The sequence below is a fragment of the Schistocerca cancellata genome, chromosome 4 (assembly GCF_023864275.1).
Source record: "Schistocerca cancellata isolate TAMUIC-IGC-003103 chromosome 4, iqSchCanc2.1, whole genome shotgun sequence".
Lineage (NCBI taxonomy): Eukaryota > Metazoa > Arthropoda > Insecta > Orthoptera > Acrididae > Schistocerca > Schistocerca cancellata.
Window position 1 is genome coordinate 263,575,807 of NC_064629.1, and position 25,406 is coordinate 263,601,212.

The following is a 25,406-nucleotide window of genomic DNA, read 5'->3' on the forward strand; positions in this document are numbered from 1 at the left end:
CTGGCACGCGTAATAAGCCCACTTCACCACGCTCCCGTGGGAGGGCAAGGGAGGAATATTAAACTTTAAATAACATCCCGCTACAGACAAAGGAACCCATCGTCATCAACATACAGTGGGCGTGAGTAATCGGAACCAGGAACACTTGTGCCACATAGGGGATGCGAAAGGCGTGGTAGACATTCATGTATAGCCCACGCTGTTCATTGTCAAGGCATCTAAGCCGGCGATCCACCCTGATCGTTTGGAGGAGACGTTTACTGTTTGTTGCCGCTAAACGACGGAGGTCATTCATTAAAGCAGTGCCCAAACAGCGGACGCTGGTGAGAGTAGCGACATATCTCTCAGGTAGACCCTCACCAATGAGTAGAACCTTCGATTTGGAAATGTTAAGAGAACTGCCCGATGCCTCCCCATATGTCGCCAACCAAGTCTGAGCCGCGCGAACATCGTCTTCATTGCGGAGGTAGAGGACTAGATCGTCAGCATAGGCGTACAGCAGAAGCGGTGCCCATCCAATATCGGGTCCACCAGGCGTTGGCGAAGTCTCTGGAGTAGAGGCTCTAGTGCCAAAGCATACAGTATCGTGGAAGGTGCGCAACCCTGTCGGACAGAGCGCTCGATCCCTAGAGGCATGGTGAGGCGATCATTACAGAGTATTCTTGAAGTCGTGCCGCTCGAGAGGTGCATTACCACTGTTCTAATGGTTCAAATGGCTCTAAGCACTATGGGACTTAACAAATGGCTCTGAGCACTATGGGACTTAAATTCTAAGGTCATCAGTCCCCTAGAACATAGAACTACTTAAACCTAACTAACCTAAGGACATGACACACATCCATGCCCGAGGCAGGATTCGAACCTGCGACCGTAGCGGTCACGCGGTTCCAAACTGAAGCGCTTAGAACCGCACGGCCACACAGGCCGGCTCCACTCACAGGGGTCGGTAAGGGGGCGTGATGCTAGGTTGAGGATCGTGGTGGAGAATTTAATTATTTGATTTCAAGTCCAGGTGGGTGTGGCATTGGTGAAAACTGATTCCAAGTCCTAGGTTCTATGAAGTCGAATCACGTGACTAATGCAGTAGCCAATAGGAGTGCAGCATTCTAGGGATGGAGGTGCTAGGTCATGAATGAACACCGCGCTAATAGTGGGAAAATGTGGAACTTGTCATTTGATCATTGAATATTGAACTTGTAGATTGATTTATTGAGTATCATTAAAATCGAAATGGAATTAAGTTCAAATGGTTCAAATGGCTCTGAGCACTATGGGACTTAACATCTATGCTCATCAGTCCCCTAGAACTTAGAACTACTTAAACCTAACTAACCTAAGGACATCACACAACACCCAGTCATCACGAGGCAGAGAAAATCCCTGACCCCGCCGGAAATCGAACCCGGGAACCCGGGCGCGGGAAGCGAGAACGCTACCGCACGACCTGGAATTAAGTACTTAGGTAATTCATAGTTTAGAAGAGCGATGTTGGCCACTTGTGTTCAGTTAAATTGGTTCGCGTATTTACAGAAGACTATGTCCGGCGCGTGTGTGGAGGTGGGGGCTGAGGGTGTGTGACGTAAGCGGTCGGACGGCCGCGGGCAGTGGCGCGGCGCGAGAGAGAGCGGACGCTCTTGTGTCATCACCCGACGTCACGGTAGCTTCCTCTGGAGGCCACGATATGAACTAAGCCAGTTGGCCTCTGGAGCTCGCGATGAACACACTGTATATGGCCATCTAGAATACCGGCACCTGCGTCATGATGTGACGTCAGGAGAGCGCCCTCTGGTGGCGACGGTATGAACTAAGTCAGTTGGGCTCTGGACCTCGTGGTGAACACACTGGGTACGGCCATCGTGAATAACGCTACTTGCGTCATCACCTGGTGGTTCAAATGGCTCTGGGCACTATGGGACTTAACTGCTGAGGTCATCAGTCCCCTAGAACTTGGAACTACTTAAACCTAACTAACCTAAGGACATCACACAAATCCATGCCCGAGGCAGGATTCGAACCTGCAACCGTAGCGGTTGCGCGGTTCCAGACTGAAGCGCCTAGAACCGCTCGGCCACACCAGCCGGCCGTCATCACCTGACGTCACGGTGGCGTCCTCTGGTTGCGACGATCTGAACTAAGCCAGTTGGAGTCCAGACACAGAGGAGAACACATGTGCTTGAAATTGGTTAAATAATAAAGACAAGTACTTCTTCCCGCCATTTTCTTTGCTTAGCTGAGATAACTGGGGTGTGATGGATTATCATGTTGGAATTTGAACTTCGCGCCATTTTTCTGGGCGATGGGGGGCGTGGCACTTTCCCGCCAAAATTCAAACTTTCCACCTAAATCAGCCAACTTTATTGACGTCATCGCCGCCATCTGGGATGACGTCATCGCCGCCATCTTGGATAACGGTGCTTTGGAATGGCACCAGCCTAGCCCCAATACTGATAATTATAGAAGAGCAGTTTCCGAGCACTCTTAAAATAACAGAGACCCGTGAGTTGCAGGTTTTATTTAAAACCTTCTTTATGTGCTTACCACCGCGTAAATGACGTAGCACCGACAGAGAAGTTTACGCAACGTGTTGTAGATATTAAGTGCAACTACATTGCGATTAATATCTACATCTACATGGATATTCTGCAAATCACATTCAAGTGCCTGGCAGAGGGTTCATCGAACCACCTTCAAATGGTTCAAATGGCTATGAGCACTATGGGACTTCACTTCTAAGGTCATCAGTCCCCTATAACTTAGAACTAATTAAACCTAACTAAACTAAGGACATGACACACATCCATGACCTAGGCAGGATAGGAACCTACGACCGTAGCGGTCGCGCGGTTCCAGACTGTAGCGCCTAGAACCACTCGGCTACCCCGGCCGGCCTCGAACCACCTTCACAATTCTCTGTTATACCAATCTCGTATGGCGCGCGGAAAGAATGAACACCTATATCTTTCCGTACGAGCTCTGATTTCCCTTATTTTATCGTGGTGATCGTTCCTCCCCATGTAGGTCGGTATCAACAAAATATTTTCGCAGTCGAAGGAGAAAGTTGGTGATTGGAATTTCGTGAGAAGATTCCGTCGCAACGAAAAACGCCCTTTTTTAATGATTTCCAGCCCAAATCCTGTATAATTTCTGTGACACTCTCTTACACTTCGCGATAATACAAAACGTGCTGCCTTTCTTTGAACTTTTTCGATGCACTCCGTCAGTCCTATCTGGTAAGTATCCCACACCGCACAGCAGTATTCTAAAAGAGGGCGGACAAGCGTAGTGTAGGCAGTCTCCTTAGTAGGTCCGTTACATTTTCTAAGTGTCCTGCCAATAAAACGCACTCTTTGGTTAGCCTTCCTCACAACATTTTCTATGTGTTCCTTCCAATTTAAGTTGTTCGTAATTGTAATACATAGATATTTAGTTGAATTTACGGCCTTTAGATTAGACTGATTTATCGTGTAATCGAAGTTTAACGAGTTCCTTTTAGCACTCATGTGGATGACTTCACACTTTTCGTTATTTAAATCGTTATTAAATCGTTTTGCAGTTTGTTTTGATCTTTTGATGAGGTTATTAGTCGATAAACGACAGCGTAATCTACAAACAACCGAAGACGGCTGCTCAGATTGTCTCCAAAATCGTTTATATAGATAAGGAACAGCAAAGGGCCTGTAACACTACCTTGGGGAACGCCAGAAATCAATTCTGTTTACTCGATGACTTTCCGTCAGTTACTACGAGCTGTGACCACTCTGACAGGAAATCACAAATCCACTCACATAACTGAGACGATATTCCATAATTTCACTACGAGCCGCTTGTGTTGTACAGTGTCAAAAGCCTTCCGGAAGTCCAGAAATACGGAATCGATCTGAAATCCCTTGTCAATAGCACCCAACACTTCATGTGAATAAAGAGCTAGTTGTGTTTTCGATCTGAAATCCCTTGTCAATAGCACCCAACACTTCATGTGAATAAAGAGCTAGTTGTGTTTCACAGGAACGATGTTTTCTAAACCCATGTTGACTCTGTGTTAATAGGCCGTTTTCTTCGAGGTAATTCATAATGTTCGAACTCAATATATGTTCTAAAATCCTGCTGCATATCGACGTTAACGATATGGGCCTGTAATTTAGTGGATTACTCCTACTACCTTTCTTGAATATTGGTGTGACCTGTGCAACTCTCCAGTCTTTGGATACGGATCTTTCGTCGAGCGAACGGTTGTATATGATTGTTAAGTATGGAGCTAATGCATCAGCATACTCCGAAAGGAACCTAATTGGTATACAGTCTAGACCAGAAGACTTGCTTTTATTAAGTGATTTAAGTTTCTTCACTACTCGGAGGATATTTACTTCTACGTTACTCATGTTGGCAGCTGTTCTCGATTGGAATTTTGGAATATTTACTTCGCCTTCTTTTGTGAAGGCATTTCGGAAGGCTGTGTTTAGTAACTCTGCTTTGGCAGCACTGTCTTCGATAGTATCTCCATTGCTATCGCGCAGTGATGGCATTGATTGTTTCTTGCCCCTAACATACTTCACATACGACCAGAATCTCTTTGGATTTTCTGCCACGTTTCGAGACAAAGTTTCGTGGTGGAAACTGTTATAGGCATCTCGCACTGAAGTCCGCGCTAAATTTCGATCTTCTGTAAAAGATCGCCAATCCTGGGGATTTTGCGTCTGTTTAAATTTGGCATGTTTGTTTCGTGGTTTCTGCAACAGTGTTCTAACCCGTTTTGTGTACCATGGAGGATCAGCTCCGTCGTTTGTTAATTTATTTGGTATAAATCTCTCAATTGCAGCCGATATTATTTCCTTGAATTTCAGCCACATCTGGTCTACACTTCTATTATTAATTTGGAATGAGTGGAGATTGTCTCTTAGGAAGGCGTCAAGTGAATTTTTATCTGCTTTTTTGAATAGGTATATTTTTCGCATATTTTTCGAGAATTTAGAGATTACGTTATTCAATCTCGCTGCGACAGCTCTGTGTTCACTAATCCCTGAATCGGTTTTGATGTTCGTTATTAACTCAGGATTACTTGTTGCTAAGAGGTCAAGTGTGTTTTCACAACCGTTTACTATTCGCGTGGACTCATGAACTAACTGCTCTAAATAATTTTCAGAGAATGCGTTTAGCACAATTGCGGGTGATATTTTATGCGCACCTCCGGAATTAAACATGTATTTTCGCCAACCTATCGAGGGTAAATTAAAGTCACCACCAACTGTTATCGTATGGGTCGGGTACGTGTTTGAAATCAAACTCAAGTTTTCTTTGAACCTTTCAGCAACTGTATCATCTGAATTGGGAAGTCGGTAAAAGGATCCAATCATTATTTTATTCCGGTTTCCAGCAATGACCTCTGCCCATACTAACTCACAGGAAGTATCTACTTTAATTTCGCGACAACATAAACTAATTCTGACAGCAACAAACGCCACCACCAACCGTGTTTAGCCTATCCTTTCGGAACACCGACATGTTCTTCGCAAAAATTTCGGCTGAGCTTATATCCGGCTTTAGCCAGCTTTCAGTGCCTATAACGATTTGAGCATCAGTGCTTTCTATTAGCGCTTGGAGCTTTGGTACTTTCCCAACACAGCTACGACAATTTATAAGTGTTATACCAATGGTTCCTGTTATCTACGTTCTTCCTGTGTTCAGCCTGCACCCTTTGTGACTGAAGCCCTTCTTATGTTTTCACGAGACCCTCTAACATAAAAAACCGTCCAGTCCACGCCACACAACCACTGCTACCCGTGTAGCCGCCTCCTTCGTATAGTGGACACCTGACCCATTCAGAGGAACCCGAAACCCAACCACCCTTTGGCGCAAGTCGAGGAATCTGCAGCCTACACGGTCGCAGAACCGTCTGAGCCTTGACGGTTAAGATCACGTGTTGCCAATATCTGACTGGGCCATATCTTGCTGTCTTGCTTACGAACTCTGCGTAATGGGTATCTTCCTTATCACCCTCTGTTGCAACTGCCGGTGCACCGCTGCAGGTGGCAACGCAGTGCATCCCTTTCGTCGGCAGTCACGTACAAAGTAATTTTAATCCCAGTATAATGAGAATGCTGTCTCGCACGATAGTCTAAGACTCCGCATTTAGAAGATGCAATATGGATTTTATACATTTGAACAGGTACAAATACGGACGAGAGAGACAAGAAAGTACACCATAAGACACATTAATCAAATAATTTTTATACATAAATTTGTTGGTAAAGGATAAATACTTACCATTCGCAATTGTTGACTGTATCTGACTTCTACGTCGAATCGAAAATATACTGAAGCAATAATAGTAAGTGTGCGAAAAGTTGGCCAATCACCTCAGGGACGAAGCTGGGTGCAGTAACGGATAGATTTGTCGTCGCACTGAGAGGGCGTTTGATAGGAGGAAAGTTTTCTTGTTTCCCTTCAAGTGCTGACAGCTCATGGGCGTTTGTGCCTACGGTAGTGCAAATTTCAAACTGAAGTAACACGGATTCGTGGGTGTACGTTATAGAGACAGTCACCTTCAGACGCATTATATACTTGTAGCAACGAATATGAGATTAAGGCGGTTACAATACAACGCAATGAGCAGAATGAAAATGACATTCAGAAAATTCAGTAAATATTTGTGATCTCGTTTCCTATTGTATAATACATTTAAATATAAACCCGCCAGGTTAGCCGAGAGCGCTAATGCGCTGCTTCCTGGACTCGGGTAGGCGCACCGGCCCCGGATCGAATCCGCCCGGAGGATTACCGTCATCGGTCGGTGTGCCGGCCAGCCTGGATGTGGTTTTTAGGCGGTTTTCCACGTCCCGCTAGGTGAATACCGGGCTGGTCCCCACGTTCCGCCTCAGTTCCGCGACTCGCAGACATCTGAACACGCTCGCACTACTCCATTAATTACACTCGACGCAGGCGGCAAGGGTACACTAATTCCGTCCTGGGGGGTAGGGGTGGCGGCAGGAAGAGCAATCGGCCACCCCTTTCCACTAACCTTGCCAAATCCGTTCCTAACAATGCCGACCCTGCGTTAGCGCGGGATATGGCACCAGTGAAAGAAAGAAAGAATACATTTAAATATAAATGCAGTTACTGTTGATAACCATCCGCTCACACAGACAACACAACAACATATCGTTAGGCAACTACAGTGTCACAACTTACGGTCGCTGAGGGTGGCAGCAGTTCAAATGGTTCAAATGGCTCTGAGCACTATGGGACTTAACATCTATGGTCATCAGTCCTCTAGAACTTAGAACTACTTAAACCTAACTAACCTAAGGACATCACACAACACCCAGTCATCACGAGGCAGAGAAAATCCCTGACCCCGCCGGGAATCGAACCCGGGCGCGGGAAGCGAGAACGCTACCGCACGACCACGAGCTGCGGACGTGGCAGCAGTCTGGAACAGAGAACAGCCTACACGAAGTGTTGCCGCACATGTTGCCGCTGACGTAAGACGACGTCAAACGCGTCCATACGGTCCAAGCTGCATGGGTCAAGCAGAAACTGTACTTCGGCCTCCAGCATACCCTGACCTCAATAGACCAACCTACTAACAGACCGTACGTAGGAATTACGTGCTCCCAGCATGTTCTACAACTGTGAAAGACTCATCCGATCCCTACTCACCTCTGTCCAGTTCCGACATACAATCTTAATCTACCAAGAAGTTTAAATCAGCGCGCATTACGCTGCAGAGTGAAAATTCATTCTGGTGATGGTCAGTATAAAAAAAGACATGTATAGTGTATCTTATGGTTGATTCTAAAGATGGCTCGACGATTCACAGCCGAAATACCACAAGAGAAGGAGAAGTGGATTGATTGCATTCCCAGAACTTCATGGATCAATAAATAACAAATGTTTACAAATTACATTTCAAGAAAAACTTGTCCAAATAAGCTCAGATCAAGTGTACCGCCTTCCATGAGTATTATTACATGCTCAGTGACCGTTGAACTGAGTCGAGCATAGGAAGATTGTAATACATGCGGTGAAACAAATAAGTAATTCGCGTAAGCACCTCAGGTCTGGCAGTAAACAATAAGAGTACTATAAGCGGAAATATATCTAACAATGAGTTAAGAAAATCGGATTCCGGTTAGACTACTATGCACAGTATAGTGAACGTATTGTCGTAGCCAAAACTGAGACGAATCCAAATCTCGCCACAGTTTGAAAAACGTGATGTTTTACCTCCAAGAGCGCTGATAAATATTCTTTGTTGAGCAACCAGTTTCGGTCCAAGGACCATCATCAGGTTCATAAAACATTTACATCATACTCGGCGGTATTAAATGAATGGCATCAAATTATAAAAGCCATGAATTTGTCACTTTTCAAACAGTTATATAAATTACATCGTCAGTGGAAAAATATGCTAAACAGTGCACTGATTCGTATTATAAAAACTGTCAGTATTAACGTTCAGAGGCATTCTACGTACTGCAATATTCACAAATACATGGATTTTATTATTTGACGTAGCTGATCGTCAGGATGAACAAATGCCACGAGTTTTGTATAGCTTTCAAAACGAAGCTGTAACAGTCGAATAGGTTATTGAATAGGAGGCTGGTGGAGGTAAAAGAAAGTAACTTGATGGTTCAATATGAACTGGTATGAATATAATTCAACAGGTTACTGCAAACACAGCAAATACACTTGGTTTTGACGTTCCGTCAAAATACCCGTTTATTATAGATGAAATTTATTCGCAGTTGCGAATACGAAGAATCATCAGCTGCATAAGGGAATGACAGCAATGAAAACTTGAACCGGACCGGGGCTCGAACCCGGATTTCTCGCATTACGCGAGCGGTTGCCTTAACCGCTTTGGCTCTCCATGCACGACTCACAGCGTCACAACCTGTACTCAAACACACATATGTAATTCGCGTACTGGGGAGGACATTTTAACTGAAAATCGCTGTCTGGTATCGGCGGCTAAATACGATGTTCTGTGCCCGTGTTGTTAAGAAGAACCGTTTACTTTGAAAGTGGTGTACATCTGTTTGTTGTCTTTATTTGTACCGCCGTTCACATGATTCTCCGCGAACGGCAAATGAGATTGAGCGGCAGGTCGCTCAGCCTTATTGCCTCCCATTTACAGCAAAATAGTAACTTTTAATATATTTACCTATCAGCCAGGCGCAACGAACAGGTGTGAATACAATTACTCTCTGTGACTCCTCAGCGAGAGAGGTTTCTGAACAAATGAGATATCGCATAATTTGTAGTTATTTTAGTAAAAGTCAATTTATTAAAATAGTACCCTCGGGCGTTTTAATACGACCGCCGCCCCACGCGAAAAGGAGCGCCGTCAGATGAAGTAATGAATGAATACCCGCGCCGCACAATGGCGAGAAAAACATTTATCAGCGCCGGCGTGAAGGTGTTAAATGTAAGTCCAGTTACTATTATTAATCGATGAATTATCTGTTCACACACGTAACACAACAAGACTTCGTCAGGAAATAACAGTAATACAACTCTGGGTCACTGAGTGGGGCAGTAATCTGAAACAGAGAGCAGTTTGCACGAAGTGTTTTGAATGGTTCCGACTTTTAAGGATCAGTATTTGTGGGCCGGCGGCCAATATGTTGCAGTCTTGCTCATAACACACTAATTTATGCAGGTTACCAACTTTTAGTTATAAGATCGGTACACATGTGGCACGAGGAGCCTGCTCAAAGTGTCAGTATTGGTCCTTGAGCAAAAAGGGTTTGACGACCAGTGCTATACATTATGCCGTGCTCGTCGAGTGACAGAAAACTCCGCTGGTGACAGGAGCCTTTTATAATCCTATTGCTGTGGCGCCTGATGTTGCTCACGACCTGATATTATCGGCGTGTTGTTTTACACAATTTGATAGGTGACCGTTACCTTGAAGAGAAATGGACTCTGTTTTATAGTTAAAATTTTAATGAACGACACAATCAAAACAACATGCTTAGCTTTTCTCGTTTTGGAGGATTACTAAACAGCAATGGATATGAAATTAGAGACAAATTTAAAAGATTTTTTTCTGCAGTGAATACGGCCCTGTGGCGTGACAGGCGGTAGCTGTTAACAATGGATTGTAAATAATGGTGTATAGAAAACAAAACATGTACGGAAAAAATTTGGAAATTTGTGGTTAGTTCCTATGGGACTAAACTGCTGAGGTCAGCCGGCCGGGGTGGCCGAGCGTTTTTAGGCGCTAAAGTCTGGAACCGCGCGACCGTTACGGTCGCAAGTTCGAATCCTGCCTCGGGCATGGGTGTGTGTGGTGTTCTTAGGTTAGTTAGATTTAAGTAGTTCTAAGTTCCAGGGGACTGATGACCTCAGAAGTTAAGTCCCATAGTGCTCAGAGCCATTTGAACCACTTTGCTGAGGTCAACGGTCTCTAGGCTTACACACTGCTTATTCTGACGTAAAGTAACTTACGCTAAGGACAACATACACACCCATGCCCGAGGGAGGACTCGAACCTCTGACGGGGGAGGAGCCGCGCGAACCGTGGCAAGGCCCCCTATAATACGCGGCTACACCGCGTGGCCAAACATATACGCTTACCTTCTGAACGTACTCATGTAATAATTGTCATAAACAGCGAACATATATGAATGTATTCGTTAGTAAATAACAGCTTCAATATACACTACTAGCCATTAAAATTGCTACGCCAAGAAGAAATGCAGATGATAAATGGGTATTCATTGGACAAATATATTATACTAGAACTGACATGTGATTACATTTTCACGCAATTTGGGTGCATAGATCCCAAAAAATCGGTACCCAGAACAGCCACCTCTGGCCGTAATAACGACCGTCATACGCCTGGGCATTGAGTCAAACAGAGCTTGGATGGCGTGAACAGGTACAGTTGCCCATGCAGCTTCAACACGATACCACAGTTCATCAAGAGTAGTGACTGGCGTATTGTGATGAGCCAGTTGCATGGCCACCATTGACCAGACGTTTTCAATTAGTGAGAGATCTGGAGAATGTGCTGGCCAGGGCAGCAGTCGAACATTTTCTGTATCCAGAAAGGCCCGTACATGACCTGCAACATGCGGTCGTGCATTATCCTGCTGAAATGTAGGGGTTCGCACTGATCGAATGAAGGGTAGAGCCACGGGTCGTAACACATCTGAAATGTAACGTCCACTGTTCAAAGTGCCGTCAATGCGAACAAGAGGTGACCGAGTCGTGTAACCAATGGGACCCCATACCATCACGCCGGGTGATACCCCAGTATGGCGATGAGGAATACACGCTTCCAATGTGCGTTCACCGCGATGTCGCCAAACACGGATGCGACCATCGTGACGCTGTAAACAGAACCTGGATTCATCCGAAAAAACGACATTTTGCCATTCGTGCACCCAGGTACGTTGTTGAGTACAGCATCGCAGGCGCTCCTGTCTGTGATGCAGCGTCAAGGGTAACCGCAGCCATGGTCTCCGAGCTGATAGTCCATGCTGCTGCAAACGTCGTCGAACTGTTCGTGCAGATGGTTGCTGTCTTTCAAACGTCCCCATCTGTTGACTCAGGGATCGAGACATGGCTGCACGATCCGTTACAGCCATGCGGATAAGATGCCTGACATCTCGACTGTTAGTGATACGAGGCCGTTGGGATCCAGCACGGCGTTCCGTATTACCCTCCTGAACCCACCGATTCCATATTCTGCTAACAGTCATTGAATCTCGACCAACGCGAGCAGCAATGTCGCGATACGATAAACCGCAATCGCGATATGCTACAATCCGACCTTTATCAAAGTCGGAAACGTGATGATGGTACGCATTTCTTCTCCTTACACGAGGCATCACAGCAACGTTTCACCAGGCAACACCTGTCAACTGCTGTTTGTGTATGAGAAATCGGTTGGAAACTTCCCTCATGCCAGCACGTTGTAGGTGTCGCCATCGGCGCCAACCTTGTGTGAATGCTCTGAAAAGCTAATCCTTTGCATCACAGCATCTTCTTCCTGTCGGTTAAATTTCGCGTCTGTAGCACGTCATCTTCGTGGTGTAGCAATTTTAATGGCCAGCAGTGTACTTACTTATTTTATTTAACTCCTTTACTATAGTTTGCCGGACGTTATCTTCAACTAAAAGATTCTGTTTTCTTCACGTCGTGGGTCATAAATTACGGAATATTTTGCCACACCGTTTATTATCTTTTCTTCACCGGAGTCGGAAAAACTCAATTTCACTGATGAATTCGCGATTTTTGGTCTGTAAAAGAACTCTCCATTCGCCGTGCAGTTCGGTGGCAGTAGCACTACTGTTCCTAAGCGGAGGTGCGGTCTGTTGCCGAAGCAGATGCAGACCGAGCCAGGTAGCGCAGTGGTTAGCACACTGGGCTCGCATTCGGGAGGACGACGCTTTAAACACTCGTCCGGCCATCCAGATTTTGTTTTTCCGCTATTTTCCTAAGGAAAATTCTGCGATGGTTCCTTTGAAAGGGCACGGTCGATTTCCATCTCCGTCCTTCCCTGATCCGAACTATTGCTCCATTTCTAACGACCCCGTTGTCAACGGGACGATAAACGCTAATCTCTTCCTCCTCCGAAGCAGGTATACCCCACACACCCATGCCCAAGGGAGGACTCGAACCTCCGACGTGGGAGACGCGCGAAGCGTGGCAAGGCGCCTTAGACGGCTATCCAGGACGGCTTTGGTTCATTCCCTTAGATGATACCGATCTTACGAGATCGTAGAAACATTAGAGCCACAGATATTCCGAACACCACGAGCAGTGCGCGAAGGCAATAATTTCGCTACAAACTATGCGTAACGGATCACTTTTCCGAAAACTGTCGATGGTAATTGATTATGAATCGAGATACACTACAAGAATTTCACCGAAAACAATTCAAAATAATTTTCTCATTATTTTAAAATTCATTCATCTGACGCAACAATTACTAGATTAACGAGGACAACGTTATATTACTATACACTGGAAAACATTCGTGTTGTAATCTTCTACAGACATGGGTATATAAGTGAAAAACAAGAATAAAAGTAGTAATCGGAGATCAAACACGGGGAGCAAAATTTACAAGCCGCGGCACTAACCGGTGTGCCACTACTTCGTCCGAATATATCACACGGCAAGACACGTACGAGTACCTCGAAAATATCTCGAAAACTCTGACCGCCGTTTTTTCAAAACGGTTGAGTGTCTACGTATAAGCCGAGAGACCTATTCGGTTATTTTGACTCCTCTTCTTCTGAGCGAAGTTTTTGGGAAATCTTGTTATGGCACGTGCCGTGTTCTCCTCGTTAGTGAAAGGTCCGCGCCGTTCTCAAACAATCTCGACTCATTATAGCACCTGATCAATCAAGCAATGTGTTCCCAAGTTTACTAGTTTCATTTTTCCTTTATGTTCTGCGTTTTATTGGCAGGACACTTTGAAAATGTAACAGATCGGCTAAAGAGATTGCCTGCGACCTTTTGTCTGTCCTCTTTTAGAAAAAAATGGCTCTGAGCACTATGGGACTTAACAGCAATGGTCATCAGTCCCCTAGAACTTAGAACGACTTAAACCTAACTAACCTAAGGACATCACACAACACCCAGTCATCACGAGGCAGAGAAAATCCCTGACCCCGGCGGGAATCGAACCCGGGAACCCGGGCGTGGGAAGCGAGAACGCTACCGCACGACCACGAGCTGCGGACCCTCTTTTAGAATAGTGCTGCGCGGTGTGGAATCCTTACCAGATAGGATTTACGGAGCACATCGAAAAAGTACAAAGAAGGGCAACGCGTTTTTTATTATCGCGGAATAGGGGAGAGAGTGTCACTGAAATGATCTAGGATTTGTCCTGGACATCATTAAAGCAAAAGCGTTTTTTGTTGCAGCGGAATCTTCTCACGAAATTTCAATCACCAACTTTCTCCTCCGAATGCGAAAGTATTTTGTTGACAGTGACTTACATAGGGAGAAACGATCACCATAATAAAATGAGGGAAATCAGAGCCCGCACGGAAAGATATAGGTGTTCGTTTTTTTCGCGCGCTATACGGGCTTGGAGTAATAGAGAATTGTGATTGCAGAGTTTGTAGATGTAGATGTAGACGGTATGAATCAGTACAAAAACTCGTTTTAATTAAACTTTACCATATCTTATGTAAATACACAGCTATTGAATGACACATTCAGTGGCTACGTGCAAGAAATTGTAAAACATTACAGAAAGTTTTCATTTTCCTGAATGAAATGACAATGTTACGATATTTTCAGGACCACGTATATGTACCAGCTCTCGATCTGCGCGTTGTGAGACGAGATGACGAGAATGTTGAGGGCATAGAAGAAAACTTTCCAGTTGCTGATGTAAGTCAAATTCTCTTCTGTTTTCTTCAATAACTGTGGATGTGTGTTGACAGTCTGTAGATCCGCAGAATTATGAAGACTTCAGTATGCTAGTGTTAATATAGATGTTGCTAACATTAATGATCAAATACGACTGTGTACAGTCGAGTGTAGTGTAAGCAGAGTTTAATTTCGCACTGCTGCAGTCCTCAGGCTATTCGTGTTAGAATCAGTGATGAAATATTGTGAGGTCGTTTGTGGGTATTTACGGAAAACAAGGATCGCAGTCAGGGGTATTTATAGCTAGATTGCTTACGTATAAGTCAGCTACCTAGAAACTAAAGCAGCCTTTGTCTTTTTATTGTGTATAATAACTATTACTCTATAGTTTCATTTGATAACTATTTTAAAGGGATAAAAATTTTCAGCTGATTCATTAATTGCTATGATAAAAATATCTACTAAGTAAATTTATTGACATACTAACAACTTACTTATTAAGGTTTCGGTCGTTCCTTAGCTGCACATCCTTGAAAATAGATGTCACAATTACTAGCGTAGTGGAATCCGGAAGGCCACGAACAGACTGAATAGTTTAAAAATGGTAACTACTGCCTTTCTTTCAAGGGTTCCATTAATAACTATCTCTTTTCGATGCTATCAGTTCAGTACGTCCTCAGTCTCAGTAGTTGCCTCCATGACTCCAGTAACGACATATGTTGCAACAGCGGCAAATGTTTTAGTTTTCCAGCTCCATTTGGTCGCATGTACAGCAACTTCTCGCAGTTGCCTCGGAGTGCAACAAAAGAACTGCTGACACTATCTAACGCTTGTCACCCCGCCACATGCAAAAATGGTCCAAATGGCTCTGAGCACTATGGGACTTAACATCTGAGGTCATCAGTCCCCTAGAACTTAGAACTACTTAAACCTAACTAACCTAAGGACATAACATACATCCATGCCCGAGGCAGGATCCCGCAACATGCAGTTCAACATGTGTCTGCGTCAAGGTTCTTCACATATAGGGTCTATGTATTTATTTACTACTCATCCATGCCGGCCACACACGAGTACACTAAGTATCTACGGCTGCACGACTTACCTGGCGTTGTTGTAGTTGTGGTCTTCAGTCCTGAGACTGGTTTGATGCAGCTCTCCATGCTACTCTATTCTGTGCAATCTTCTTCATCTCCCAGTACCTACTGCAGCCTACATCCTTCTGAATCTGCTTAGTGTATTCATCTCTTGGTCTCCCTCTACGATTTTTACCCTCCACGCTGCCCTCCAGTACTAAACTGGTGATCCCTTGATGCCTCAGAACATGTCCTACCAACCGATCCCTTCTTCTAGTCAAGTTGTGCCACAAACTCCTCTTCTCCTCAATTCTATTCAATACCTCCTCATTAGTTATGTGATCTACCCATCTAATCTTCAGCATTCATCTGTAGCACCACATTTTACCTGGCGTAGTGGTTATACAGGGTGTTACAAAAATGTACGGCCAAACTTTCAGGAAACATTCCTCACACACAAATAAAGAAAAGATATTATGTGAACATGTGTCCGGAAACGCTTAGTTTCCATGTTACAGCTCATTTTAGTTTCTTCCACCTACGCTCAATGGAGCACGTTATCATGATTTCATACGGGGTACTCTACCTGTGCTGCTAGAACATGTGCCTTTACAAGTACGACACAACATGTGGTTCATGCACGATGGAGCTCCTGCACATTTCAGTCGAAGTGTTCGTACGCTTCTCAACAACAGATTCGGTGACCGATGGATTAGTAGAGGCGGACCAATTCCATGGCCTCCACGCTCTCCTGACCTCAACCCTCTTGACTTTCATTTATGGGGGGTATTTGAAACCTCTTGTCTACGCAACCCCGGTACCAAATGTAGAGACTCTTCGTGCTCGTATTGTGGACAGCTGTGATACAATACGCCATTCTCCAGGGCTGCATCAGCGCATCAGGGATTCCATGTGATGGAGGGTGGATGCATGTATCCTCGCTAACGGAAGACATTTTGAACATTTCCTGTAAAAAAGTGTTTGAAGTCACGCTGGTACGTTCTGTTGCTGTGTGTTTCCATTCCATGATTAATGTGATTTGAAGAGAAGTAATAAAATGAGCTCTAACATGGAAAGTAAGCGTTTCCGGGCACATGTCCACATAACATATTTTCTTTCTTTGTGTGTGAGGAATGTTTCCTGAAAGTTTGGCCGTACCTTTTTGTAACACCCTGTATATTATACACACAAACCGCTCTGGTGACTCAGTCCATCTATTAGTGAATATCATATCAAAATCACTATATTATTTCCTGGTATTAACCCGGGAAAACAGACAGAAAAATCCGGTGGAGGACATCGATTTATAATATGTATAGATATTCATGTGTATCGATTCTGGTCAATAATACGAAATGGATTCGTATTTTGAGAATCCGGATTGACGTCAGCTGTTTTTGACACATGAAAATTTGGTGCCTGACCGAGACTCGAACCCGGATTTCCCGCAAATCGCGAGTGGTCGCTTTATTTTGCTATCTGAGCGTACCTCCAGGACCGATTCAACCTTCCACAGTCCTTCCAGAACCCTTACAGCCGCACATTTCCTAATTCCCACAGAGAGAGAGACAGACAAATATTTTATTGTCATTTTAGCCCGTCGAGACATGGATACATGATTGGTGGTTGCAATGTCTACATTTATAAACTGTCTGTATCTTCACATTACAATCTCTTCAGACATACACCCATGTCTGAAGGAACACTGCATCGAACTATATAGACACCATCAAATACAGACTTTGCACTATGTATTTCATGCCAAAGCCAAGGCAATCAGACGACAAAAATATATGTCTCTCCGTGTGCGGGAATCACATAGTTCTGCGATCACTATGGGCAGCAGACACTGGAAAATGCATGCATGCATGCATGTTTGTCTAAAGGACATCGTTTGTGAACATACAGACACTGCGTAAACACAACATTGTAACCACAGTGGTTCTGGTAAAGGTTCGATGCTCTCTGGAGTTGCGGCGGCTGTTCGCTTCACTGCTTTTCATGCTAGATACCGACTCCTGTGAAGCTGACCATCTCGTAGCTCCCATCATTCTCACGAGATGTCACTCCAAACGCATATAAAATATGGAGATATCAGTAAATACATTACACACTCATGGTTGTCATAATTATAGATTATAAACACAAGTCTTCCTCATTAGTCAGTTTATCTGTTCGTGAAAACCGCATAAGAATCCCTACAGTGGTTCCTGAGGTTAGCCGTCACATACAGACAGAAAAACGTGGTGGAAGACTAATTCAGTACATAGTACGTATAGATACGTGGAAATTTCGGAAATTTGTGGTAAGTTCTATGGGACCCAACTGCAGAAGTCATCGGTCCCTAAGCTTACACACTACTTAATATGACTTAAACTAACTTATGCTAAGGACAACACACACACACATGCCCGAGGGAGGACTCGAACCTCCGACGGGGGGAGCCGCGCGAGCCGTAGCAAGGCGCCTTGACCGCGCGGCTAGATAGGTGGTGAATCAATGTTATCCCATTGTGGATTTTGAAAATCAATCTCCAGCTCTCTCCTAAATACCTTCTTGGCTATTTTGTTTAACTTGTGCGACTTTTATTTGTCTCGCATGGTACTGTGCCTCGTTTTATTCCCTATTTCTGCTCTTTTTGTATTGAACGACGTCTTTGAAATGAATGCAGTGCCAAACGGTATCGTCCTGTGTCACAGCTTTTCCGCAGTCATAGTGTTCAGATCTGTGTTCTGCAAGAAAATGGATCATACTTCTCGAGGGTGGAATGTATCTCGTTTGACGTCTTTCCCTCACAATGGGAAAGAACTCATAGAGGCGTTGTCCTATTGTTCCTGCATTCCAGACATCTTTCCATGCCTGCAGTAATGATGTGCGCTCGATACGAAGCAGAAATCGTGGGTCTTGGCTGTTGGTTGCATAACATGTTGGAGGCGGAGCTTGTTGCTTCCGCACCACCGCAGGCAGTATACTGGACGGAGCTTTCTTCATTCGCTCTGCACACACCTGTCTAGCAGCGCCTAAGACAAGAAAAGTTTGTACTGCTTAGTGCAGTCACACACTGTTGTCAGTAGTACCGCTGGTCATTGTCAACACCCCATCTAGAAAGCTGGGCTGTACCTCGTAAGTGGGCTATGTTGGAATCGTTTCTGAACGAAATAAGAAATGTAGTTTTAGGAACTTTCTCTCCGTTACGTCATTTCACAGAAAAAAAAATAGGTCTTAGTGCCAACACGCATCTTCACTCAAAATGAACCATAATCTGTGAATAGCACATTCCTTTAGTTGTTCATAGTCAGATTTGCATGTTGCTAAGTCATCAATAAAAGGACCCATCTCTGCTGTACCGGTAGTCTGACACATGCAGCGGGAGATATAGCCCACAGTCCAATTTCTCCGAGTCTTTGATACACAGGTTGTCGGGAAGCTACATCTCTTGAGCTAGCTATAAGCTTGGCAGGCACATGCCTTCTCGGCATCTTTGGATAAAGTCACGCATTTAAATCAGATATCGGCTCTATTGGGCTATCTTCTACTGCACTATCATGAACATTTCTTGTGTTTTGGGACCGGTATCCAAACTGTGAAATGGTACTGTTTGGCCCACATGATACTGCTGAGAATAAAACGTATATCTCAACTGCTACACAGTGATTGAAGATTCTAACTACGGAGACTGGGTTGAAATTGACCGCTATATCGAAAGGCTACTACGCCCACAACAAAGATGTTTTAATGTTTAAGTCAAGTGCAGCACCGAAGCAGGAGGAATTTCTTTCCTAGATAGTGCAATTCACATTTTCTCATTCTATTTATCTGCTTTCTGAATATACTTTTGAACACTGGTATATTAGTATGTAATAGTACGTAGCGAATTCACTTTGTGTGTATTTAAAACATTATGCCCCCACAGAATTTGAAATATTAGGAAATAAATGAATGTAATAGTAATTTGTTAAGTTGATATTTGTTATGACTGTCAGTTGTGAGTGGATTGTTGATGCGTTTTCATCCACAGGACGACGAGGGGCTGCAGGAGAATACTGTGCCAGCACATGAACGCAGAATGAATAACGGCAAAGATACAGCTGTTACTGGTCACGAAGTGGAAGATCAAGAAGTTCAGCTTCTAGAAGAAGCTAATAATCTACCTGGAATAAGACATGAAATGGAAGGCCAATCGATAAATGGCGTGGAAGAAGCTAACAAAACGTCTGTCATCCGAAATGGACAGGCAGAACAACGAACACACTTCAACAAAAGAGAGAATGCTGCGACTGGTTCAATATATAAGGTGGCAGAGCTACTGGCACAGCCCATGGAAGTATTCAACAATAGAGGTGCTGCCACCCACGGTTTGTCTGAGCAGCGGACACAGTCTTTGCAAAGAGCCAGCAGCGGAACTGGTGCTACTCAGATAGTTTACAAGAAACACACACAGCCAATGGAAGAAGCGAACAATAGAGACAGCGCCAGGCGGGGGCTAGTAAATGATGTATCACAGCCCATGCATGGAGAGAGTAGTAAAGCTGGCACTAGACATGGTTTTGTAAAGCAACGACCAGAGCTTGTGGAAGAAGCCAACAGTAGAGCTGGTGTCATACTGCAAGGGGCAGAGCAACGGACGCTGCCTCTGGGTGGAACCAACATTATTGCAAGTGTCAGACACGATTTGACAGACCAACAGGAAGGGCACATTCTAGTTGCAAACAATGGAGATGGCACTAGACATTGTCGGGTAGAGCAGGATCAAAATGTAGGAGCCCAAAATGTGGTCGATACCAATCACAGAATTATACATCAACAGTCGCAGCCAGTGAAAGTGCCAAACAATCGAACTGGCGCCCAGGGAGAAAGACTTCAGCAACAGGAAAAACTTGGACAAAAAGCCAACGAAAGTGCTGGCGACAGTCCAAGAGTATTAGAGCAAAAGTGGCAGCCCATGAGGGCAACCATAATAGCAGACTTCAATACCAAACAGGTACGGGTGGTGGCAGGAGGGCAGCCGACTCAGTCGATGGAAGGCGCCAACAATAGAACTGACACCAGACAAGGAGCTTTAGAACAACGCATAATAGCAGACTTCAATACCAAACAGGTACGGGTGGTGGCAGGAGGGCAGCCGACTCAGTCGATGGAAGGTGCCAACAATAGAACTGGCACCAGACAAGGAGCTTTAGAACAACGCGGAAAGCCAATGGGAGACGCCAACAATAGACCTGGAGTCAATCAGGTAGTAACGGATCAACAAGCACAGCCCACAGAGGGAGTCAACAATAGATCTGTCGTCAGATATGGTCTGGCAACTTTTCAGCCACTGCCCTTGGATAAAACTAGAATCAAATATTATTATGTAGACCCTGGACAAACACATGGATACTTTTTGGTTGAACCTGGAACCGCTTACATACTTCTACACCGAAAGTCGCAGCCAATGGAAGGTGCTAACAATATCACTGGAGCCAGTGGAGAAGTACTTGAGAATCGGGAACAGCTTGTGCGAAAAACCGACGACACACCTGACGACAGTTCAACAGAACAAAACGAAACACCATCCAAAATAGGAAAGTGCTGTGGCAGACATGCCGTTCTGCCATTGATACTAGCTGAAATAGGAGTACGAGTGGAAGAAGCCGACGACATAACCGGCACTAGACAAGTAGTGTTAGAACAACGGATACAATCTATGGAAGAGGCCAACAACAGTGTGGTGGCTCAACAAGCACAGCCCTTGGAAGCAGTCAACAATATAGCTATAGCCAGATATGGTCAAGTAGGGTATCAGGCACGGCCCACAGATGCAGTCAACAATGGAAATGGCAACAGACGTGGTGAGGTAGAGCAACAGCCACCAAACTTGCAAGTGTCCACTAGTGCAGCTGGAGGCAGGCAAAAACTTGCAGGGCAAGCAGCACATCCCATGGTAGGAGACAACAGAGTAACTGCTACCAGGCAAGAAGTGGTGCAGCATCAACCACAGCCCATCCAAGGAGCTAACACTGCATCTGGGAGTAGATCTAGAGTCTTAGAGCAACAGGCAGTGTCAACGGAAGAACGCAACAACAGAGCTGGCTCCGGCGGTAGGGATGGAGACAGTCATCTAGCACAGGCTGTGGGACGAGCCATCAGTAGTAGCTCCGCCAGGGTTGGAATTGTAGAACAGGGGGCACAGCCAGTGCAAGGATCCAACACAGAAGCTGTGAGGAGGCGGAGAATGGGAGAGCATCTTGCACAACCTGTGCCAGTGGAAGAACGCAACAGAGCTGGCTCCAGCAATAGAGATGGAGACAGTCATCTAGCACAGGCTGTGGGACGAGCCATCAGTAGTAGCTTCGCCAGGGTTGGAATTGTAGAACAGGGGGCACAGCCAGTGCAAGGATCCAACACAGAAGCTGTGAGGAGGCGGATCATGGGAGAGCATCTTGCACAACCAGTGCCAGTGGAAGAACGCAACAACAGAGCTGGCTCCGGCAGTAGAGATGGAGACAGTCATCTAGCACAGGCTGTGGGACGAGCCATCAGTAGTAGCTTCGCCAGGGTTGGAATTGTAGAACAGGGGGCACAGCCAGTGCAAGGATCCAACACAGAAGCTGTGAGGAGGCGGAGCATGGGAGAGCATCTTGCACAACCTGTGCCAATGGAAGACCGCAACAACAGAGCTGGCTCCGGCAGTAGAGATGGAGACAGTCATCTAGCACTGGCTGTGGGACGAGCCATCAGTAGTAGCTTCACCAGGGTTGGAATTGTAGAACAGGGGGCACAGCCAGTGCAAGGATCCAACACAGAAGCTGTGAGGAGGCGGAGCATGGGAGAGCATCTTGCACAACCTGTGCCAGTGGAAGAACGCAACAACAGAGCTGGCTCCGGCAGTAGAGATGGAGACAGTCATCTAGCACAGGCTGTGGGACGAGCCATCAGTAGTAGCTCCGCCAGGGTTGGAATTGTAGAACAGGGGGCACAGCCAGTGCAAGGATCCAACACAGAAGCTGTGAGGAGGCGGAGCATGGGAGAGCATCTTGCACAACCTGTGCCAGTGGAAGAACGCAACAACAGAGCTGGCTCACAAAGTAGAAATGGAAACAGTAATCTAGCACTGGCTGTGGGACGAGCCATCAGTAGTAGCTTCGCCAGGGTTGGAATTGTAGAACAGGGGGCACAGCCAGTGCAAGGATCCAACACAGAAGCTGTGAGGAGGCGGAGCATGGGAGAGCATCTTGCACAACCTGTGCCAGTGGAAGAACGCAACAACAGAGCTGGCTCCGGCAGTAGAGATGGAGACAGACATCTAGCACAGGCTGTGGGACGAGCCATCAGTAGTAGCTCCGCCAGGGTTGGAATTGTAGAACAGGGGGCACAGCCAGTGCAAGGATCCAACACAGAAGCTGTGAGGAGGCGGAGCATGGGAGAGCATCTTGCACAACCTGTGCCAGTGGAAGAACGCAACAACAGAGCTGGCTCACAAAGTAGAAATGGAAACAGTAATCTAGCACTGGCTGTGGGACGAGCCATCAGTAGTAGCTTCGCCAGGGTTGGAATTGTAGAACAGGGGGCACAGCCAGTGCAAGGATCCAACACAGAAGCTGTGAGGAGGCGGAGCATGGGAGAGCATCTTGCACAACCTGTGCCAATGGAAGACCGCAACAACAGAGCTGGCTCCGGCAGTAGAGATGGAGACAGTCATCTAGCACAGGCTGTGGGACGAGCCATCAGTAGTAGCTCCGCCAGGGCTGGAATTGTAGAACAGGGGGCACAGCCAGTGCAAGGATCCAACACAGAAGCTGTGAGGAGGCAGAGCATGGGAGAGCATCTTGCACAACCTGTGCCAGTGGAAGAACGCAACAGAGCTGGCTCCAGCAATAGAGATGGAGACAGTCATCTAGCACAGGCTGTGGGACGAGCCATCAGTAGTAGCTCCGCCAGGGTTGGAATTGTAGAACAGGGGGCACAGCCAGTGCAAGGATCCAACACAGAAGCTGTGAGGAGGCGGAGAATGGGAGAGCATCTTGCACAACCTGTGCCAGTGGAAGAACGCAACAGAGCTGGCTCCAGCAATAGAGATGGAGACAGTCATCTAGCACAGGCTGTGGGACGAGCCATCAGTAGTAGCTCCGCCAGGGTTGGAATTGTAGAACAGGGGGCACAGCCAGTGCAAGGATCCAACACAGAAGCTGTGAGGAGGCGGAGAATGGGAGAGCATCTTGCACAACCTGTGCCAGTGGAAGAACGCAACAGAGCTGGCTCCAGCAATAGAGATGGAGACAGTCATCTAGCACAGGCTGTGGGACGAGCCATCAGTAGTAGCTCCGCCAGGGTTGGAATTGTAGAACAGGGGGCACAGCCAGTGCAAGGATCCAACACAGAAGCTGTGAGGAGGCGGAGCATGGGAGAGCATCTTGCACAACCAGTGCCAGTGGAAGAACGCAACAACAGAGCTGGCTCCGGCAGTAGAGATGGAGACAGTCATCTAGCACAGGCTGTGGGACGAGCCATCAGTAGTAGCTTCGCCAGGGTTGGAATTGTAGAACAGGGGGCACAGCCAGTGCAAGGATCCAACACAGAAGCTGTGAGGAGGCGGAGCATGGGAGAGCATCTTGCACAACCTGTGCCAATGGAAGACCGCAACAACAGAGCTGGCTCCGGCAGTAGAGATGGAGACAGTCATCTAGCACTGGCTGTGGGACGAGCCATCAGTAGTAGCTTCACCAGGGTTGGAATTGTAGAACAGGGGGCACAGCCAGTGCAAGGATCCAACACAGAAGCTGTGAGGAGGCGGAGCATGGGAGAGCATCTTGCACAACCTGTGCCAGTGGAAGAACGCAACAACAGAGCTGGCTCCGGCAGTAGAGATGGAGACAGTCATCTAGCACAGGCTGTGGGACGAGCCATCAGTAGTAGCTCCGCCAGGGTTGGAATTGTAGAACAGGGGGCACAGCCAGTGCAAGGATCCAACACAGAAGCTGTGAGGAGGCAGAGCATGGGAGAGCATCTTGCACAACCTGTGCCAGTGGAAGAACGCAACAGAGCTGGCTCCAGCAATAGAGATGGAGACAGTCATCTAGCACAGGCTGTGGGACGAGCCATCAGTAGTAGCTCCGCCAGGGTTGGAATTGTAGAACAGGGGGCACAGCCAGTGCAAGGATCCAACACAGAAGCTGTGAGGAGGCGGAGCATGGGAGAGCATCTTGCACAATCTGTGCCAGTGGAAGAACGCAGCAACAGAGCTGGCTCCGGCAGTAGGGATGGAGAAAGTAATCTACTTAGTGCCAGGCATAGAAATGCAGAACGAGCACAGGCTGTGGGACGAGCCATCAGTAGTAGCTCCGCCAGTGTTGGAATTGTAGAGCAGGGGGCACATACAGTGCAAAGATGCTGTTGTCAAGGTACCTCTGGACAAAGCATAGGAGAGCATCGTGCACAACCTGTGCGTATTGCCAGGCAACGAGTAGTACTGCAACCTGCACAGTCCATGAGTGCGGCCAACAGGAGAGCTGGCACCAGCGGGGGTCGTCCGATGGATGTGGGCAGGTGGCAGCTTCCTGATGTAAGTAAGATTGTTTTTTTGTGTAAAAATTGCCTTTTTTAATGCTGAAAAATCTAATGCATTGCTGTGTTATATGGACTAAAGTGATACAGAAAGCACTGTGGGTGATGTTCTTGAGTGGCTCGTGAGGGAGGTTGATAGATAAATGTCTTTTAGAGAGATCAGCTTCAGTTTGCCCCTCTGTGTGTATTTGAGTATTGTAGGGGGAATCTACCAGTATTTGGTATTAAGATTTCAAAAAGGTGTCCATCCTAATGGTGTTGACATATCGGTAGAATAGGGCTAACATTATAAATACGAGTTCAAAATCTAATCACTTTGCTAAAATTGCGAGTTACTGTGTGCTTACTTCAGTAACACACGTTAAGTGTTTTAAGCTTCCGCTGTTTTGTGCAATGAACATTCAGTGCAGCTAATATTTGTGAATCTTATAGTAATAGAGT

At 46.0% G+C, this 25,406-nt stretch overlaps 1 protein-coding gene across 1 annotated transcript in view; it reads left to right on the top strand.

The window, feature by feature from the left end:
* Positions 1–20,556: 20,556 nt before the first annotated feature.
* Positions 20,557–25,406, top strand: part of LOC126184073 (uncharacterized) — a 229,456-nt gene continuing 224,606 nt past the window's right edge. Inside the window, exon 1 of the mRNA XM_049926433.1 lies at positions 20,557–24,963. Within this exon, the coding sequence (XP_049782390.1) occupies positions 20,557–24,963 (4,407 nt within the window). The remainder of the gene's footprint in view (positions 24,964–25,406) is intronic.